This window comes from Cicer arietinum, chromosome 4 (genome assembly GCF_000331145.2).
Source record: "Cicer arietinum cultivar CDC Frontier isolate Library 1 chromosome 4, Cicar.CDCFrontier_v2.0, whole genome shotgun sequence".
Taxonomy (NCBI): Eukaryota; Viridiplantae; Streptophyta; class Magnoliopsida; order Fabales; family Fabaceae; genus Cicer; species Cicer arietinum.
This window is the reverse complement of record NC_021163.2, coordinates 60,636,626-60,655,957: the sequence shown is the minus strand read 5'-3', so window position 1 is coordinate 60,655,957 and position 19,332 is coordinate 60,636,626. Positions and strand designations below refer to the sequence as shown.

General features: G+C 32.3%; 4 protein-coding genes across 5 annotated transcripts; 3 read left to right on the top strand and 1 right to left on the bottom strand.

Annotated features, from left to right (window-relative positions):
- The first annotated feature begins 195 nt into the window (after positions 1-195).
- On the top strand, positions 196-3,137 carry LOC101503519 (probable folate-biopterin transporter 6). The gene is made up of 4 exons (XM_004498739.4): positions 196-1,034; positions 1,466-1,567; positions 1,645-1,818; positions 2,448-3,137. The coding sequence occupies exons 1-4, from the start codon at positions 339-341 to the stop codon at positions 3,042-3,044; spliced, it is 1,569 nt and encodes a 522-aa protein (XP_004498796.1). The 5' UTR covers positions 196-338; the 3' UTR covers positions 3,045-3,137.
- Positions 3,138-4,165: 1,028 nt separating this feature from the next.
- On the top strand, positions 4,166-9,625 carry LOC101503201 (enhancer of rudimentary homolog). Its single transcript, XM_004498738.4, has 4 exons — positions 4,166-4,323; positions 4,445-4,541; positions 8,015-8,135; positions 9,274-9,625. The coding sequence occupies exons 1-4, from the start codon at positions 4,321-4,323 to the stop codon at positions 9,362-9,364; spliced, it is 312 nt and encodes a 103-aa protein (XP_004498795.1). The 5' UTR covers positions 4,166-4,320; the 3' UTR covers positions 9,365-9,625.
- Positions 9,626-10,804: 1,179 nt separating this feature from the next.
- Positions 10,805-13,291, top strand: LOC101502872 (L-type lectin-domain containing receptor kinase IX.1-like). Its single transcript, XM_004498737.4, has one exon. It carries the CDS (start codon positions 11,076-11,078, stop codon positions 13,140-13,142), a length of 2,067 nt encoding a protein of 688 aa, XP_004498794.1. The 5' UTR covers positions 10,805-11,075; the 3' UTR covers positions 13,143-13,291.
- Positions 13,292-15,243: 1,952 nt separating this feature from the next.
- On the bottom strand, positions 15,244-19,158 carry LOC101502349 (probable folate-biopterin transporter 2). Of its 2 annotated transcripts, XM_027334068.2 has the most exons (6): positions 18,560-18,697; positions 17,648-17,775; positions 17,177-17,436; positions 16,968-17,063; positions 16,417-16,587; positions 15,244-16,180 (listed from the first exon to the last, which is right to left on the bottom strand). In XM_027334068.2, exons 3-6 carry the CDS (start codon positions 17,414-17,416, stop codon positions 15,578-15,580), a joined length of 1,110 nt encoding a protein of 369 aa, XP_027189869.1. In that variant the 5' UTR covers positions 17,417-17,436; positions 17,648-17,775; positions 18,560-18,697; the 3' UTR covers positions 15,244-15,577. The 2 variants fall into 2 exon arrangements, with proteins under 2 accessions (XP_027189869.1, XP_004498793.1); XM_004498736.4 differs by lacking the exon at positions 17,648-17,775 and having other exon boundaries at positions 18,560-19,158.
- Positions 19,159-19,332: the final 174 nt, after the last annotated feature.

The window sequence follows — 19,332 nt, the reverse complement described above, 5'->3', positions numbered from 1 at the left end:
GTTAAATCAAGCCTTTTTTATTGTTAAATTTGGTCGATGGTTTTTGTCAGATTGCAGAGTTAATAAAATTATACTGAAATGAAACGCATGGCTGATTTGTTAATCCAAGACAATTATTGCTGTCAACTGCTTTTGATTTCGATGTTATTTTAATGGCAAAATCTTGATCTTGGTATATTTTGCATGCAATATTAATTTAGGAGTAAGAACAGTCAGTGTGTAATAACAAAAAAGAATATGCATATTTTAACTTGACTTCAACTACACTCCCTCCCAAATTCAACGATCTGTTTATTGTTCAGGTCAAACCAAACCAAATCTTCCATCTCATCAGATCCATGTCCTCTAAATCCACAACCACCATGACAACACAAAATCAAAACACAAACTCAAACCCAGCAATGTCAACAGCTCAAGAAGAAGATCATTCACCTAACCCAACAAAGAAAACAAAGAACAACACCAACAAACTCATATTCTCATCAATCATAACAGAACCAATAGAATGGCTATCAATGCTGACATATCAACTAAACCCAAGTTTCATAGCAGGAATATTCCTAGTATACGGTATAGGACAAGGCTTCTCAGGTTCATTCTTCAAACTTGTCTCAGACTATTACTGGAAAGACGTTCAAAAAATTCAACCTTCAACAGTTCAACTATACGTTGGAATCTATTTCATCCCATGGATTCTCAAACCCATTTGGGGTATTTGCACAGACGCTTTCCCATTATTCGGGTACCAACGCCGGCCTTATTTTATTGTCGCCGGCGTCATTGGAACTGTTTCCGCCTCGGTGGTTGCGGTCCAAGGCGGACTGGGTGCGGCGGCGGCGTTGGTGTGTTTCGTTGGTGTGTCGGCGAGTCTTGCAATTGCTGATGTGACTATTGATGCTTGTATTGCAAGGAATAGTATTGAGGTTCCTTGTTTGGCTCCTGATTTGCAGAGTTTGTGTGGGTTTTGTTCTGCTTCTGGTGCTCTTCTTGGTTATCTTGTTAGTGGGTTCTTTGTTCATCATCTTGGTCCTCAGGTATGTCTATTTTTTTTGGTCATAAAATAAAGAAACAAATTATGAAGTTTCAAGATTTGTTCTTTCTTTTTTCTTTCTTTCTACCCATATTGAACCAAATAATTCACTTCAAGTGGTTAATGAGCTTCACTTAAGACTAATCATTTGAAAGAACCTGAGTTTGAGTCATGGCTGAAACAATTTTCTTGACCAGACTTTACTTACTTTCTGGCTGAAGTCCAGATTACTAGGACAACATTACTCTGAGAATCGGGGGGTTAATGCAAAAATAAAATAGTAGACAAGTAGTTTTGTTTACTGTGCGATTATTTTATGATGAGGAGAAGATGAAATGTTAGTCATGGGGTGACGTATCTATGAAATGTTCTTATACTTAATTTTCACTGACTGTAATATCTGTGATAAATTGGTTGTTTCTGTTGTTATTTTAGGGGTCACTTGGTCTTATGGCAATTTTTCCTGCTTTGACAATTGTGCTGGGTTTTGTGATTTATGAAAACAGAACCAGTGACTTGCATAATGAAAAGAAGCAGGTTCGTAAAAATAAGAAATGAAAATATATCAAACACAATTTTCTTAATAATCCAACTAAACACACAACATTTTGCAGGGAGCAGTAGAAAATGTAGGAATGACAATTAGAAGCATGTACAAAACCATAATGTATCCACAAGCATGGAAGCCTTCTCTTTACATGTTCCTTTCGCTTGCTCTTAATCTCACAACTCATGAAGGCCACTTTTACTGGTATACTGATTCAAAAGCCGGTCCTGCTTTCTCTCAGGTACGTCTCAAATTTTGGAAAATAGATTATTTGCAGTTAGTAGTCATTATTGTAGTTAAGATCTCGGCTATTGATTTAATATCGGACGATTTAGACCGACCTAACTTACAATTTGTACTCAATTGCTTAGATTAGCTAACTGCAATGACTATTGGGATTTATGACAACAGGTGAATAAATACACAATTTGGTTTCTGGAATTATAACCGTATCAACTTAGTCCTCCATATTATCAATATTTCAAAATGATTCCTAAAATTGTGAAATGTTAATCAAGTCCGTCGCTCTGTTTGAACTTTGAATCTGTTATCAAATGCAACCTTAGTATTAGTTTCAGATTCATCCTTGACATTACCAACTTAATATCACTACAGTCCTTGGGAATACCAGCAAATGGATGATTTTGATTATTATTTTGCAATTTCAAGGATCGTTTTGAAATATTGTCAATATAGAGAACTAGGTTGATAGCGTCCTACAGTTTCAATGGCTAAATTAGGTATTTACTCGACCGTATACAATCTCAGTCCCATATTTTGTTTGCAGATGATTAAAGACTAAAAACAGGACAATTTTTTCAAAACCATTTATTTTTCTTAAAGTTTCATTTCCTATCTTTTCATATGCAGGAGTTTGTTGGTGTGATCTATGCAATTGGTGCAGTGGCTTCAATAATAGGAGTTCTAATTTACCACAAGTATCTAAAACAATACACATTTAGAAACCTAGTATTCTATGCACAACTCCTTTATGCCATATCAGGTGTATTAGACTTAATCTTCATTCTACGTTGGAATTTGATCATAGGAATACCTGACTACTTCTTTGTTGTCATTGAAGAAACAACTGTAAGAATCACAGGCAAATTAAGGTGGATGCCAATGATGGTACTAAGCACAAAACTATGTCCATTAGGAATTGAAGGAACATTTTTTGCATTGTTAATGTGCATTGATAGCATTGGTGCACTTATATCCAAATGGGGTGGAGGATTGTTACTTAGTGTATTTCATGTTACTAGAACTGATTTTAATAACCTATGGTTGGCTGTTCTTATTAGAGACATGCTTAGATTTGTTACACTTGTTTTGGTTTTTCTTGTACCTAATGTAGGGCCTTATGAGGAATTGATTCCTTCTGAGGTTTGTGAAATTAATAAGAGTGATGGTAATGTTGATGAAGAAACCTTGGAGCTTGTACCTGTCCAAGCCAAAACAGAAGTTTAGAGATTTTTTTGTATAGTATATACTAACCCTTTATTTTTGAAGAATACTTGATGTACAAGCTTTTTATCAATTAATTTTGATCTTTTGTAGTTATGGAAAGCTGAAATTACAGTATTGATTCTAGTCATAATCACTAAGTAAGCTTTGTTTAAGTGAAGGAGGTTAAGTTTGGATGGGTTGGCCACTTGGCTGGTTTCATGGTCACAAATTGGTCTTGGTTTCATTTTTATCATGAAAGATAGGAATCTAGCATGACCTGATGACCAGCCATGTCATGTGTCATATTTTAAAAGTTTTATAATGGAATGACATGACATTATTTAGAGTTGGCAATCACATTTATAGGCTAAAAACAAACTTTTAAATGAGGTTTATATTAAGAGAGAATCATAAAACTTACACAAAAATGTTGAATATTACAAAAGAGTCAAAACATGAATCACACTAGTAAAAAAATTATTAGACTTATGTGATCATAATTTAAGTTAAAGACGGAAGTAAAATATTTTTTGTTACTCAAATATAGCATACGTAACTAAAAGAAAAGTTTTCTTTACATTCACATATTTTTTAAAATTTATGAGTCTTACCTTTAAACATAACGAGTTGTTGTAGTTTATAAACATCGAGAGTTTTGTCAATTGAACTACATAACAACTTAATAATTTTGTACGAAAACAAATTGTTTATTCTAACTAAATAATGATTTCATTTGGATGTCTAACTCCTTAAATGAAAAATGATTTTTTTTTAAAACTTAGAATGAACCTAAATATATATATATATATAAAAAAAACCTATATTAGGAATTTATATTAATTTCTTACATTTTTAATTTACGAAAATGTTCAATCTATAATTACTAGACCAAACAATGCAATAAATGTAGCTTATTGGAGGCTTTTTCAATGGTAGGTGAACAAACAAAATAGTGTCACAGCGTGCACATGCCTTTTTTCTATCATTAGATTAACATGAACCACTATTAAAGTGGTCCATCAATGGTTTAGTATTTTAGAAATATTGAATCATTAGTTTATAAATTTTATTATTGGCGTGCGATCATGATCGGACGGTTGAGATCGGGTGAGCGAGTAGTCAGAAGGACGGTGATCGCACACAAGCTAGTCCGTAGAGGGTCTTTCCGAGTCTTCTTAATTCAAGCGTAGTGTGGCGTAGTAACCAGCGAGAATTATTCGAGCGAGACTTTCTTCTTCTTCATTCTTCATTCATTCTTCATTCTTCATTCTTCATTCTTCATTCTTCTTCTTCTGTTATGGTAAGATTCATTCACCTCATTCCAATTCTCTCAAATCTCATATTTTCACCATTAAATTAGGTCTATCCTCATTCACGCTAACAACTTCTTATTTTTCTATCCCGTGTGTCTTTTTTCACAGGCTAATAATCGGCACACGATTATTCTAATGCAAACATCTCAGAACAGAGCAACCAGAACATTCATGGATTATGCTTCCATATCTCAAGCTATGGATGGTACTACTAATTAACAATACTGCTGCTGTTTTATTTGCTTTTCACTTCACTTCACTGCAATTTTATGATTTATTAGGTTTTCCTTATTTTTCTTCTATTCTTATATGCAATTTCGTCAGTAGTAGAAAATTTCATTAGCTTTCACTCATCTGTGCAAGGAATGATAGGATTTGCGTGGCTTTTGACTGATTTCAAATACTAGTTGTGTTTATGTTTTCTAATTAATTCATGAACAAGTAACTCACTGCGTAAACGCTTGGCCAAAATAAGATCTGATAAACTAATATCTAATTTGCTATAGAAATTTATGCATAATTTTATGAGTTCAATTGTGGCGCAAAGATGGTGTAAAGATATTTTACGCGGTCATTCAATAGCATTTGATTTTTAGGCCACGCTGTTTTATCATTTAAAATAGGTAAACTAAATTAAAAAATAACCTAAAACTAATTCTAAATTGTACAGGTCGTGCAACACCATGTTCTTCATGTTCCCCCAGACCCCTTCCTGGGTTTGACAACCACAAACACTGCCTCCCTTCCTTGAATAGTTCCTCTGCATTTAAATCTTTGTAATCTCAGTCTCCTACTACCTTTTGAATATTACTTCTGCACTCCCACATCACCTATTGACTGTGGCTGCTTGGTTCTATATCTCTGCACTTTTGGTCTTGGCTATTTGTTTCTTCATCTCTGCTTATAGTCCTTTTTATTTCGTTCTCCATCTCTGGATCCCCGCAATCTCTTGTTTTATTCTCGATGTGTTCAGATCTTAATTTGTTGTATTGTTGCACTTTTGTTCCAATCTCTTGCACAAAATTACCTTTTTTTCAATAAAATTATAATATTGAATTAAGGAAACCAAATTATTGAGGACATGGTTGCATGATCTCATTGAAGAAATAGAAAATAAAAGAATCGCCACCTTCATTCCCACGCCTCAGTGACAATAAAACTTTGAAAAAGGGAAACAATTTATTTTCTAAGTTTATTTCCTTCTCATCTCTAAACATTGACCAAAACCTCTTGGTGGGTACAATCTCCCCTATTATAATATATGGGTTTAACGAGCTGGAATTACGGTGACGCTGATGTTATAACAATTCACTCGCAGTGCGCTAATTGGGGAGGACACCGTGGAGAGAAGAAGGCAATGATAGTCTTTCTCATTAGATTGCCTTTCTCTATTTCCCTTTAAGCTCTGTCCTTGTAATATTTTCGTTTTAACTGTGACTTTGGAAATAGTGGATTTTGGCACAGGAAGAATGATAATGTAGTTGATGCAAGGTACAATAGCATCAAGAAAGACTACTATATGGTTATCATTAATTTGAGAAAACACATCTATAAGGTTCTTAGAGAACTGGAATAGATTAGATGAATAGACTTATGAAAACCTAAATAAGGAGAATAGATTAGATGAATAGTAGTCTAATAGTTAGAGGTCAAGGGAAGTCTAGAGAACCTATAGGTTAAACCATTAAAAATGATTTTGACTCAAGTGCTTTGCTTTAGACTTGATTTATGATTGGGCATTTTAGCTTAGTTTGATCTATGTAGCTGATTCCACCTAGTGAGAAAAGCCTTTTATTGTTGTTTTCGTTAATATTGTGAAAGATTTTCTTAACTATTACAGAAGCTCAAAGCCTTGTTTTAATTCTTTCTTTTTGTAAATGATGAGATTTATTAATTATGGCAGCAGATTGCTGTCTCCTTGACTGTGTGACACAATAAAACCTTGTGTATGATTTCAGGGCTTCTTTTCTTTTTGTATGCCGTCTTACTTTTATACTCTATCCAAACCTATTTTCGTTGGCAGACGACTAAGAATTTAACCCATCAAAATGCCAATTAAACCTTTCCTGATATTTCTCTAACACCCATCAAACACAGGTATTAATTCTGATAGGCACCAACCTAACCATATAACCCCTTCAAATTGCCTTAACCCCCCTTAACATCACACACATATCAAATGAACCTTCAATTGCCTGTTTTAAATGCAATCATGATTTGTGATCATTAAAATCCTAACCATTTTGTTGCTTACATCAATAGTGTTTGTCTGATAACATGAAACAGAATATTGTATAATGAATATTGCATCTTCAGCCATTTATAGTTTTAAATATTTTCAGGAAGTGTGTTGGATTTCATATATAAGATATACTTCTCTTATTCTTGTAATAAATTTGGATTCTTTGTTGTCTCTGTTTAAAGTTTCTGATGTTTGGCTGAATGAGGTAATTAAGTCTCATGTGTTTTGGACAATCTGTATGTTGTGTGGTTTTTGGTGAGAAGGGACTGTGGCAATTTATGCTAGTCTATAGGAAGTTTTAACATCAAACATACTGTCTCAATATATGGATAATTTGATGATTCACTGCTTCTTGGTGATCTACTCTAGGACTATACATTTGGCAATTAAAATCATGATTGTTAATAGCACCAAATAGCGTTCCCCTATCATGGTGGAGGGGGTTGCCACTGTGCTTCGTGCTGTGTCGTATATGGATGGTGCACCCAATAAGAAGATGCATTTGTGCCCCAATATCACAGCTCCCTACGGGCCTCGCCAGATGAGGGGAAGGAAAAATAAATTAGATAGGATTTTGTCAATGTTTCTGGCCACGAAGATCTGCGTTTTGCAACCAAATCTGTGTTTTCTAATGTGAAGCTTTTATCTTGAGCTCTAGACACAAGCTCCCTCTCCGCCTTTCTCGTTTTTCTGCTATTTATGTAGCTGCTGGTTATGTGTAGCATATATTTCTACAGACCATCATTACTATTAGGTCTAGGTTAGGGAGAAGAAGAATACGTTTGGGACCTTAAGACCCGTCTGCAGAAGAAAAAAAAGGGCCTTTGATACCCTTAGGCTTTTAGGAAATTAAAAAGTAGTAATAATAAACAAATAATAGAATAAAAAAGGAACATAATATAAATCTAAAAAAATTGGACCAAAAAAATCTCAAAAATATATTATTCAGAAACATTTTTAGTATGATTTTATTATCAACTATAACTATTATTATTTTTATTGGATCCATTTTTTAGCTTCATTGTTCTAAAGAGCAGAGACTTACATGTTCGTATTTAAATTTATTTCAGATATACAAACAGTTATATTAACATGTACTCTTTTTTTTAACTGTTTTTATATCTGAGAAAAAAATTATAATATTTTTAACTGTTTTTATATCCACAAGATTTTTTTCTTCTTAAAAAAGGTATTTAGAAATATTTATAAAAAAAGATATATTATATTATATTGACATCTATAAAAAAAATATTAGAATAGCGGCCTTTCCTGGTCCCTCAATATGCTACACCATCATTCCAGTTTTGAAGCTGGCTGCTGCGCGCCTCTATCTGAGATTTACAACCTAGATTATTTTCGTATTATATTATATGTGGATGATTTGTATGTATTTATTATCAGAATTAAACAAAGGTTCTAATCATGTGCTTTTACAGGCATATGTGCACTATATGAAAAGAAACTGAAGGAGTTGAATCCGGCCATCAGAAATCTCTCTTATGATATTATGGATCTCTATAACTTCATAGACGGTCTTGCAGACATGAGCGCTCTAGTGTATATATCTATCTCTCTTTCTAAAACATGTGCATGCATAGGTTTTCAATACGGTCAGATCTGATAATACTGAATAAATATATGATTTGTCTGTGTTTTATGATTTTTCGAAAAATTTAAAATTATACTCAGTGAAAAGAAAAGGAAAAAATTTGATGGTTGAGAAAAGGTGAGAGAGAATATACTGATACTCTTGAGCTTTTCATGGTTCAATCTTCAATGATCGTTTATTTTTATTCAGTAGTTGCTTGGTCATCTGTAGTAGATAAAGATATATGATTTGTCTGTGTTTTATTATTATTTTATTTAAAATGTTATATTTGATGAAAAGAAAAGAGAAAATGTAGATGGTAGAGAAAAGGCGAGAGAATATACCGATGCTTGAGCTTTTCATGATTCAATAATAAGTTTTTATTATTCAGTAGTTGCTTGCTCATTTCTTGTAGAATTTGGAGTAGATATATGCTTTGTGTGTGTTTTATGATTTTGAAAAAAAGTTCAATTATATTCAGTTAAAAGAGAAGAGGAAAAGTAGATGGTAGAAAAAGCAAGAGGATATATTGATGCTTTGCGTTTTTTATGGTTAAAGTTGTTTTAATTTTGTAGTTGCTTGCTCATTTCACGTAGAATTTGATGCTGAACTAGGATTAGATGGTTCTGTTTGAACCACTGCAATTTATATCAACGAAAACAAAAATGTAATTGTCTCTCTGTTTGCGAAACTAATGTCGATTGACATTATTGTTCTCCATGAATTTAATGAAAACTAAGATTATGGGTGAGAAAGTTGGTCGAAGTTGAGTCTGAAAATAGGTCTTAAACCCCTGATAATGATAGAGTAAAATATTTTAGAAAAAGTGGCACTGGTCTTTACTTCCTTTCACTTCTTTCTTCTCCATGTGCCCTTTCTTTTGTCTAGAGTTAAGGACTTACTGAATTAATCCATTTTCTGTATCATATGTTTGCTTTACCTGTTTTGACCCTCTTAAGATGAAAAATCGGAAAATGAAGCGAACTTATGTTGTATCTTAAATTCTTAATTCAACTGTCTATGTATGTAGTTGTCTCTTATATATTGAGCTTTCTTTGTGCATGTGGTTTGCCTTGGGAGTGATTAATGATTGGTTTCTACTTGCAGTTATGATAGTTCAATTCATGCTTACTTGCCACATGATCGACAATGGATTAAGCAACGAACCTTTCAACATTTGAAGAAGTTGGCACATTGATCGATCCCTAAAGTTTTAGCAATTAAATGTAAAGTAAATCACCAAAGGCAGAACCTGTCTGTTATGTGGGCTATATGCCCATGGTGTATTTTATATAATATCAATAGCTAGTGTTGACGAAGTTTCAGAAACAAATTATTGTTGTTGGCACGGTTTACTTTATCCTTGTCATGTGTTTTTATGTCTAGAAGACTTGTCTTTGTTAAAGAAAAATAATCATCTTCTACTATTTAATAGTAAGCTGCAATGTTTAGTTGCCTATACACATCTATAATTTAATTTGTCATACAATTGCTAGTTCTTATTCGACATGACTTATGGGTTTATTATATTTGAGGTAAGATATTAACTATTAAGTGCACGTAGAAATTGAAGGTTTGAATGTGTTATAGTTACTGTAAAGATTGATTATATAGGTCAGACTTTCCGTTCACATTATGACTTGGATTGAAATTTGAAATTCCTGTATAGTAGTAAAATTATACATCCATAAAAGAAATAAACTATATATGAAAACTCCACCTGTTTTCCTTAGTCAATTCTTCTTGAAAAAACATTATCTAATCTGACATGTGCTACTAGATTCCAAGTCTCACGTAGGAATGAGTAGGATACGAAGTATACACTGAATGTTCAATCCAGGTTGATTAATGAACTCCTTTTAGTTATATTAATAGCAACTTGCATGCCACGAGGTGGCTACGCCAACCTACCCCTTATAAAAAGGTTGACGGTACATTTCCAACCAATATGAGTTGCCACTAAACGATTTGACTAAAATTATATATGTTAACAAAATCCAAAATAGTACTATAAATTCTTATAGAATGAATAAACGATGAACTATTTAAATTTAAATTTAAATTTTGACTAGCATTACTTTTTTTCTCAAGGCAGTGAGGCAACAAGTTTATATTACTTAATATCATGATGTATTTTAAACTAAATAATTTTTAGTTATGCACTCTCCATAGCCAACTTGGACTCTCTAGTACTCCCTTCTTTTTTTAATCATAACCAAAACAAAATCATTTCGGGTATACCCATGTATTGAATTTCATTCATTTTATAATCAAAATCAACTATTCAAAATTCCTATATTATAAGAATGATATGTTTGTTATTTTTGTGTTGGACAAAAGTATAATAATATCACGTTGTTATCCATCAATTATCGGCGCACAATTCCAAAATAAATTGACGTCAAGAAACTATTCCGCACACAGTAATATAATACGACCCAACCCATTTTATTCTTTAGTTTCTTTCTGTAGTTATCTTTAATTATTATTATACAATAATATATCTAATAACTAGCTTAGATGGTAACGATTCAACACAACAATATATCTAAACTCTTTTATACATAAAAAAAAAAAAAACTAAATAGTATTTTCTCCTACCTCAAATATAAATCAAATAAATCAACAAAAATAGATACATTTGTTTCAGTAACAATAAGTCCAACTGACTTAACTTCAACAAAAAAAAGTTCAAAGAGCCTCAAGCGCAAGAACATGTTCAATCAGTTTCAGCACTACATTCTCATATATTTAATTAAATTATTGACACTTGTTTATATTTAAGACGAAATATTCACTCGCATGATGGTTACTACTTACTACTAGCACATCATTTTATTCATAAAAAAAACCATAGTAGCAGCCATTCTAAAAAATTTCAGTTGTACAAAACAATAAACCAAACAGCCATGTCGGATTCTCCTTCATCTTGTTCCTCCTCCAACAACATCATTAACTTCTCCAAAACCCTTCTTCTTCATTTTCTAGTACTCTTCCTCCTCACACTTTTTTCCCTCCCAAAAACAAGCTCACTTTCCTTCAACATAACAAACTTCGACGACCAAACCGTCGCAAAAAACATGCTATACGAAGGTGACGGAAAATCCACAAACGGTTCCATTGACTTAAACAAAGTAAGTTACCTTTTCCGCGTAGGAAGAGCAATCTATTCACAACCATTACACTTATACGACAACACAACCAACACTCTCACCGATTTCACAACCCGTTTTACCTTCACAATTGATAAACTAAACGACACGTCGTTTGGCGATGGTTTCGCTTTTTACTTAGCACCTTTAGGTTACCAAATTCCACCCAATTCAGCTGGGGGTGTTTTTGGTCTTTTCAATGCTACAACAAATAGTGATCTTCTTATCAACCATGTTGTTGCTGTTGAGTTTGATACTTTTGTTGGGTCAACTGACCCACCAATGAAACATGTTGGTATTGATGATAATGCTTTGACTTCTGTTGCTTTTGGGAAATTTGATATTGATAATAATCTTGGTAGATTGTGTTATGTTTTGATTGATTATAGTTCTAGGACTAAGATTTTGGAAGTTTTTTGGTCTTTTAAGAGGAGGATTGTGAAAGGTGATAGTGATTTTGCTGATTTGGTACGAAATTCGAGTATTTCGTATCGAATTGATCTTATGGAGAAGCTACCTGAATTTGTGAATGTTGGATTTTCGGCTTCAACGGGGCTTTCGACTGAGAGTAATGTTATTCATAGTTGGGAGTTTAGTTCGAGTTTGAATTCGAGTGTGGATTTGTTCGAGGGAAATGAAGGAAAAGGGATGAAGAAAAAGAAGTTGAATGTGGTTGTGATTGTGGTTGCAGTGGTTGTTCCTGTTATTTTGGTATTTTTTATAGCAGGTGTTGTTGGTTGGATGATATTGAAGAGGAAAAGAAAGAATTTTGATGATGGGTTGGATGAATATGGAGGACCCGTTTCGGCGAAATTCGATTTGGATAAAGGGACTATACCGAGAAGATTCGAGTATAGTGAACTAGTTGCAGCTACTAATGGTTTTTCTGATGATAGAATGCTTGGAAGAGGTGGTTATGGACAAGTTTACAAAGGTGTTTTGAGTTATCTAGGAAGAGTTGTTGCTGTCAAGAGGATTTTTGCTGATTTTGAGGATTCAGAAAGAGTTTTCATCAATGAGGTTAGGATCATAAGCCGTTTGATACATAGAAACTTGGTTCAATTCATAGGTTGGTGTCATGAACAAGGTGAGTTTCTATTGGTTTTTGAGTACATGCCTAATGGAAGCCTTGACACACATTTATTTGGTGACAAGAAAAGTTTGGTTTGGGATGTTAGATACAAAATTGCATTAGGTGTAGCAAATGCACTTCGTTACCTTCATGATGATGCAGAACAATGTGTTCTTCACAGAGACATAAAATCAGGTAATGTGTTGTTGGACACTGATTTCAGCACGAAGCTCGGTGATTTCGGTATGGCGAAGCTGGTTGATCCAATGTTAAGGACACAAAGAACAGGTGTAGTTGGAACTTATGGTTATTTAGCACCTGAATACATCAATGGAGGAAGGGCTAGTAAAGAATCTGATATGTATAGTTTTGGAATTGTGGCTTTAGAACTTGCAACTGGTAGAAGGATTTTTCAAGAGGGTGAGTTTCATGTGCCTTTGATGAATTGGTGTTGGGGACTTTATGTTGAAGGGAATCTTATGAGTGCTGCTGATGAAAGATTGAATCAAATGTTTGATGTTAGTGAAATGAAGAGTTTGCTTATTGTAGGGTTATGGTGTACTCATTCAAATGATAAAGAAAGGCCTAAGGCTTATGAAGTGATTAAGGTTCTTCAACTTGAAATGGCATTACCTGAACTACCACTTGATATGCATGATCGTGTTCCTCCTATTGTAACTTTTAGACAATCTACTAATTGTGTTTCTTTGTCACCACATATGACTAATAGTCTTGTTAGTGTTGGACGTTAGTTAGTTGTATTGAATTTGTATGTATGTTTTGATTGTAGCTATTTTTTTTTTTTTTTTTGAATTGAATTCATTCTATTTCTATGTATTTGATTTCTTTATGTGATATATTGTTTGATAACTTCGGTATTTAGATGAAGTAATTTGGTTAATCCTCTTTTTCAATTGTTCCGTTAGTTATAATTTTTACTCTGCTCGTATATTATTTGTCTTTAAAGAATTGACACACGATAAGTTAGTGAAGTGAATGGATTAATAATTGACATTATATCATGCATGTGTATAAAATAATAGTCATTCATTTAATGATCAATACTTAACATTATTCACTTTATTATGTTAAGTGAGTTGCTCACTTTAATAGAGTTAAATTATGTTTTAAAGGCTTGTGACCATGCAAGACTTCTTCAACTAACTCATAGAGAACTTTCTAAATATAAGTAAAAATGAGATAAATAAAGTTAATGTATTTAATTTTTTGCTTATATTTTAAAACCGAATAAGTTCTTTTATGTGTACTTCAAGTTTTTAAATTAAAAGTTATGTTGCAAATTTTAATAGGTTTTTTAATAATAAAAATGATATTCATTCATTTAAATTGATAAAAATTATATCAACCGATAACAATACAATTCAAATTAGTTAAAACTGAAAATTGATGAATTTGTTAGCAAACTCTCAATATTCAGTTTAATAACATAAAACGACAAAATGTCTACAAATGTGACAAAAATGAAATGTATGAAATACTCGTGTTTTCGGAGTTGTAACGTTGAAAATGTCAAAGTCATTGATTGAGTTTGCACTGAATTGAAACTAATAAGGATTTTTTATTTAAATATTCTTTTTTTTTATTACCCAATTGCCACCTTCTGAAAAAATATTACGCGGTTGTCTTACTTTTTAAATTCAGTAGGAAGTCGCTTATCCGAAGAGCGCCCTGCTATAAGATAATTTTTTTTTATATTTTTTTTTATTTTAACATTTGTTATTAATAATTTAATAGAATAAAATTAATTAAATTATTTAAAAAATAAAAATACTTACAATAACCGATATTCTACATGATTCTATATTTTTTGCGTGTGAGGTTTGTGGGTGGGGTCGTTAACCAAATTTCTAAAAGAAAACATAATTAGTGTTTTCAAAATCTTAATCTAAACACAATTTAAATGGCCTCCATCTCTAAAATGATTAGTTTCTCCCACTAATTCCTAATTAATTTCACTTTACTTTAGTTTCTCCCACTAATTCCTAATTAATTGCACTTTCATTTCCAATAGTGATTCATGGCACATCTTCTCTCACATACACAAAAGTTCAACTTCAATCGATTCTTCTCCTTTCTCTATAAATCTATTATATATATTTCAAAGAGATTGAGCTCTTACCTCATACTATTTTCTCCACGTGTACAAATATTTCTCACCTCTAAATTACATTGATAAAATTATATATATATATATATATATATATATATATATATATTATTGATATAACTACTATATCAATAATCATTTGACAATTAAGACATAAAACTTCATATTAATTTTTTTTAATCCATTTAAATTAAATAAATTAAAATATACCCGCACAACGCTGAATTGCGGATTAGCATCTAGATTTACATGATTTAGAATCCCCTTAAACAATGTTAAAACAATTGTTTCATTCTCTTAAATTCTAAGTTTCTATCTATAAAAAGAATGAAGATAGTGATCCACAATAAGAGTTTCTTTAAATATTTTGGATGTGATTTGTCGTTTATTTTTACTAAATTATGTTGTTTGATAGACATATGTATGACTTTATATACAATATATATAAATTTTTAAATTTAGTAGGAACTTATGATTCGTGTTATGATCTCACGATTTACGATCTTGTGAACCTTCATCGATCTGACATACGATCTAGATTCTGACTATCTTGCTTGAAAATATAAGACATTGTCATTTAGTCTTTGACTCAACCAAAAACCCATATTAGTCCTCAAATAATAAAAATAGCCCACGAAATGTACAATTTATTATAATAAAAGTCCATAAAAATTATAGTTTAATTATTCGAGAATTAATTTGAGTTTTTTTAACTAAATCAGAGATCAAAATAACAACGTTCTATATTTTCAAGAACTAAAATAATAGTTTCCTGGAGCATGTTCCTACTCATGATTTGAATCCAACACTTTCTTCGGATGTACCAGCTCAATCACTCACTTGAGCGATGTTGGAAACATTCAATTTTTATATTACATTTTATATAAAGATATTTAGTCAGTACATCTAAAATTGCATAAATAAATCATCTTTCTCATTGAGCAAACTTATGCCCTTCTCCTATTTCCCCTATCCAAAAAAAGTTGAAAATAAATATTTGCTTGGTAATTTCCTGTATATGAAATTAAGAATACAAAAGAATGTATTTTCCCTAAGCTGCTATATACCATCAACAGTGTGTACAAGGGACATCAACTCAACATTTTTGGTTTCAGAAGCATCAATATCCACCTTTGAATCAACACTTTCTCTTGGAAGAAGAATGAAAGAGTTAGGATCAACTCTAGGAACCAAAAACAGCATGCAAATTGGAGTGATTCTCAAAATGTTTCTGATCAGAATAGCCAACCAAATATTATCAAACTGTGTTCTTGTGATCTTTAGCACATGAAGTACAAATCCACCACCCCATGATGATGTTAGAAGTCCAACATTATCAATTGACATTAACAATGCAAAGAATGTTCCTTCAATACCAGAAGGACAAAGCTTTGAACTTAGTACAAGCATAGGCATCCATTTAAGCCTATTTGTCATTTGAGCTATGCTTTCAACAATCACAACAAAGACATAATCTGGTATATTAAACTTTAGGTTCAATCTCAAGACTAGAATTAGATCAAGCATCCCTGATAGACCATAGAGTAATTGAGTCCAAAATAGTAAGTCTCTGAATGCATAATCCTTTAGAGCATATTGGTATAGTATTGCACCTAAAAGTGAACCAACTGAGCTTATTGAAAATATGAAACCTACACTCTCCTGTGTAAGAAAAATGCAAGGAAAAGGTTATTGAAACGGTGTTTTGACACCCGAAATCGACAACAAAATAGTTGGTTAGCGCAGTTTAAATATGTTGTTAATTATGTTCAGTTGATGGTTAATGGAGATAATAGATGTTGAAACTTATTAAGCATTCTTTGAATGTAAATAACTACTATGGATATAACAGACAGTCTAAACTCATTAACATTTGATGAATATAAGTAATCAAATACCTGAGAGAAAGATGGTCCATCTTTTGAGTCTGTATACCAATAAAACATTCCTTCAAGGATATTCAAACTCAGTGCAAGGGATAAATACATGTATAAACAAGGCCTCCATACATCTTCTCTCTTAAATGCAGTCCACATAGCCTTTCCCGCATCCACAAAATTTTGGTTCACCTAGAGCATGGAATATCAGACTAGGGCCCTTTTGTCATAAATAGCTTAATTAAGTGCCTATAGCGCTTATTATATAAGTGCATTATTAGCGTTTATCACATAAGTGTGTTATAAGTGTTTATGTATAAGCTATTTCTATAACAAAAGATAAAATAAGGTTAAATTGCTTTCTTATAAACTATCCGTTGTTTTCATAAGCTATCTTAGAGAGTTTATGGAAATAAGTTGAAAACAACTGGTGGATATATCATAAATTGTTTCGATAAACTCTCTCAAACGATCTTATAAGTGTTAATACCAGTAGATAAGCTCAAATAAATCAATTCAAACAGACTCTAAGTGTGTATTAGGACCATGGAAATGACATAAGCAAGTTATACCTGTCTGTAAGACAAGTTGTGCACACGAGGCTCGTCGAGCAAAAATCCAACCAAAATTACAAGTCCAGCTGGTATAGTCATCAAACCAAATACCCCCTTTGAGGAAAAAAAAGTATCAGCTTACAAAAAAGGAAAGTTATGAAGAACATAAAAAGACAAGAAAAAACTTTGCAGGTTTTGTGAAGGTAAAAGAATTTCCGGAGACTAACCGTAGGGCCTATGAGGTGAACAAAGATGCCACTAATGGAGAATCCTAATAGTGCTCCAACAGAAGAACTGAATGCACATAAACTTTGCATATCAGCAGCAAGTGAAGGATGAGAGATACTGTTCTGTGCAACACATGCATCAATGGTCACATCTGCTATTGCCACCCCAGCACTTCCAGCTGTTAATGATAAAATGGCCAACACAAGATGCAAGTTTTCATGCATAGATAACAAAAGCATGGCAATAGCTCCTAAGAAACCTGTAATCATCAACGAGGGACCAAAATTCAGACTACTAAATTAGTTAATAGAGAAGAAGATTATAAATTTCTTCATCAATACTTGCAGCAGGCAGAATTGATCTGTGATAAAAGACAATATTAATCCTCAATAAGAAACACATGAAATGCACAAGCCTCCTCATTTATGAAGAAAATCTAACTTCACTGATGCTTAATACACAATGCATACAATTTCATCTTCCTAGAGACTGCATCACTTCCATCCTCGTGATTGATCTAAGCCTCGACATCAAGGTTTTCACCAACTCTATGATTGCAATGTGACTGCTATTGAGGCTGCATTTGACTGTATGAAACCTATATCAAGTTCCATAACATCTTGAGAATTGAAGTCAAAGAAGATAATGACCCAATTTTCAGTATTGAGATATACCCAAAAACTAAAAGTATAATTGCTTAGATCCTAATTCACTTATCCCTCCAAACAAAATCCATTTATTAAAAATAAAAAGGCACCAGAAGTAATAGTTATGAGCACGGATTTAAATTGCAATTGTGTCTCAGTCTTTCACATTATAGAGAATCACATACAAATGCGGCCTAAACCACAGTCTAGTAGATATCAAAATCCTCGAAGTTGCAACCACCAAAATGGTCAAAGACCCTTTTCAAAACCCTTTGACTAAGAGCCCAATCTCCCAAGTACAATAGATTATGCTCTCACCATTGATCACTTCTAAGCTTCAACCCTATAAACTAAACTAACACTTCAGCATCCATTGAAGTTCATTTTAAACTAATAAATATCAAGGAAAACAACACATCCAAAAATTTATAAAGGGAACAAACAAAGAAACAATAAAAAGCTACAATTTTTTTCAAAACAAACAATCAAAATTCCCACCTAAAACATGAATTAAGCTTAATACATACAACCCATCTGAACAAGATAAAAAAAGACATGAACATTACATACAGACATACCAGAAGTTTATAAAGGGTACAAAAAAAAACATTAAAAAAATACAATTTTTTCATACCAAATAATCAAAATTCCCACCTAAAACATGAATTAAGCTGAATAACACAACCTAATTGAACAACATAATAAAAGACATAAACATATACATCAAATACATACCAGCAAAAATGAAATAAGGTCTTCTTCTGTATCCAAGAATAGGCAAAACATCAGTGAGAAGACCCCATAAAGGCTTAACAATCCAAGGAATAGAAGTAATTCCAGCATAAACCTGTGCTTCAGATGGTTGAACTTTCTGAATATCTTTCATATAATACTTAGTTCCAACACCAGCAAGAGCTCCACCAAAACCTTGACTTATTCCATAAACAACAACAACACCAAATACAAAACTCCAATGCATTTCCCTTGAAAGCATTTTAAACCACTGAATTGGAATGCAAACACAGATCCAAATCCAAACACAAATACCCTTTGAGGGTTCATTTTGTTTCTGAGATTCAGCTATTGAATCTTCATTATTTTTATCTTCTTCCTGCATTATTATATACTGTTATTTAGGGAAAAACTCAATACCCAACTTGAAAGAAAAAACTATCTAAAAAAGTTGTTTTTTTTGTTGTTGTTGTGTTATTCATGATGTGAATCTACTACCCCTTCAAGGTTTCAAATCATTTTTTTTTCTGTGATTTTATTATGGAAAATGAAAGGAAATGAAGAATTTTCAAAGGTAAACAATGTGCTTGACCTGGAGGTAAATACATTATTAAATTAAATTGTAGGGATCTCTATCCATATTTAATGAGTTTTTTTTTTTGTTGAGATAATTTTTAATGAGATTTATATTCAATTTAATTATCCGATGGTAGATAAAAATCAATATATGTGTCACAATTCACAAGTGATATATAAATATTCCACATGAAATTAAA

Excerpts from the sequence above, each read along its gene's own strand:
- LOC101502349 (XM_004498736.4), bottom strand. The coding sequence starts at position 18,941 with ATGCAGGAAGAAGATAAAAATAATGAAGATTCAATAGCTGAATCTCAG. Across the intron at positions 17,437-18,559 it reads ACCTTATTTCATTTTTGCTG|GTTTCTTAGGAGCTATTGCC; the intron begins GTATGTATTTGA and ends TGATGATTACAG. Across the intron at positions 16,181-16,416 it reads ATGGACCATCTTTCTCTCAG|GAGAGTGTAGGTTTCATATT; the intron begins GTATTTGATTAC and ends TTTCTTACACAG.
- LOC101503519 (XM_004498739.4), top strand. The coding sequence starts at position 339 with ATGTCCTCTAAATCCACAACCACCATGACAACACAAAATCAAAACACA. Across the intron at positions 1,035-1,465 it reads TTCATCATCTTGGTCCTCAG|GGGTCACTTGGTCTTATGGC; the intron begins GTATGTCTATTT and ends TTGTTATTTTAG. Across the intron at positions 1,819-2,447 it reads CCGGTCCTGCTTTCTCTCAG|GAGTTTGTTGGTGTGATCTA; the intron begins GTACGTCTCAAA and ends TTTCATATGCAG.
- LOC101502872 (XM_004498737.4), top strand. The coding sequence starts at position 11,076 with ATGTCGGATTCTCCTTCATCTTGTTCCTCCTCCAACAACATCATTAAC.
- LOC101503201 (XM_004498738.4), top strand. Across the intron at positions 4,542-8,014 it reads CATATCTCAAGCTATGGATG|GCATATGTGCACTATATGAA; the intron begins GTACTACTAATT and ends GTGCTTTTACAG. Across the intron at positions 8,136-9,273 it reads GCAGACATGAGCGCTCTAGT|TTATGATAGTTCAATTCATG; the intron begins GTATATATCTAT and ends TTCTACTTGCAG.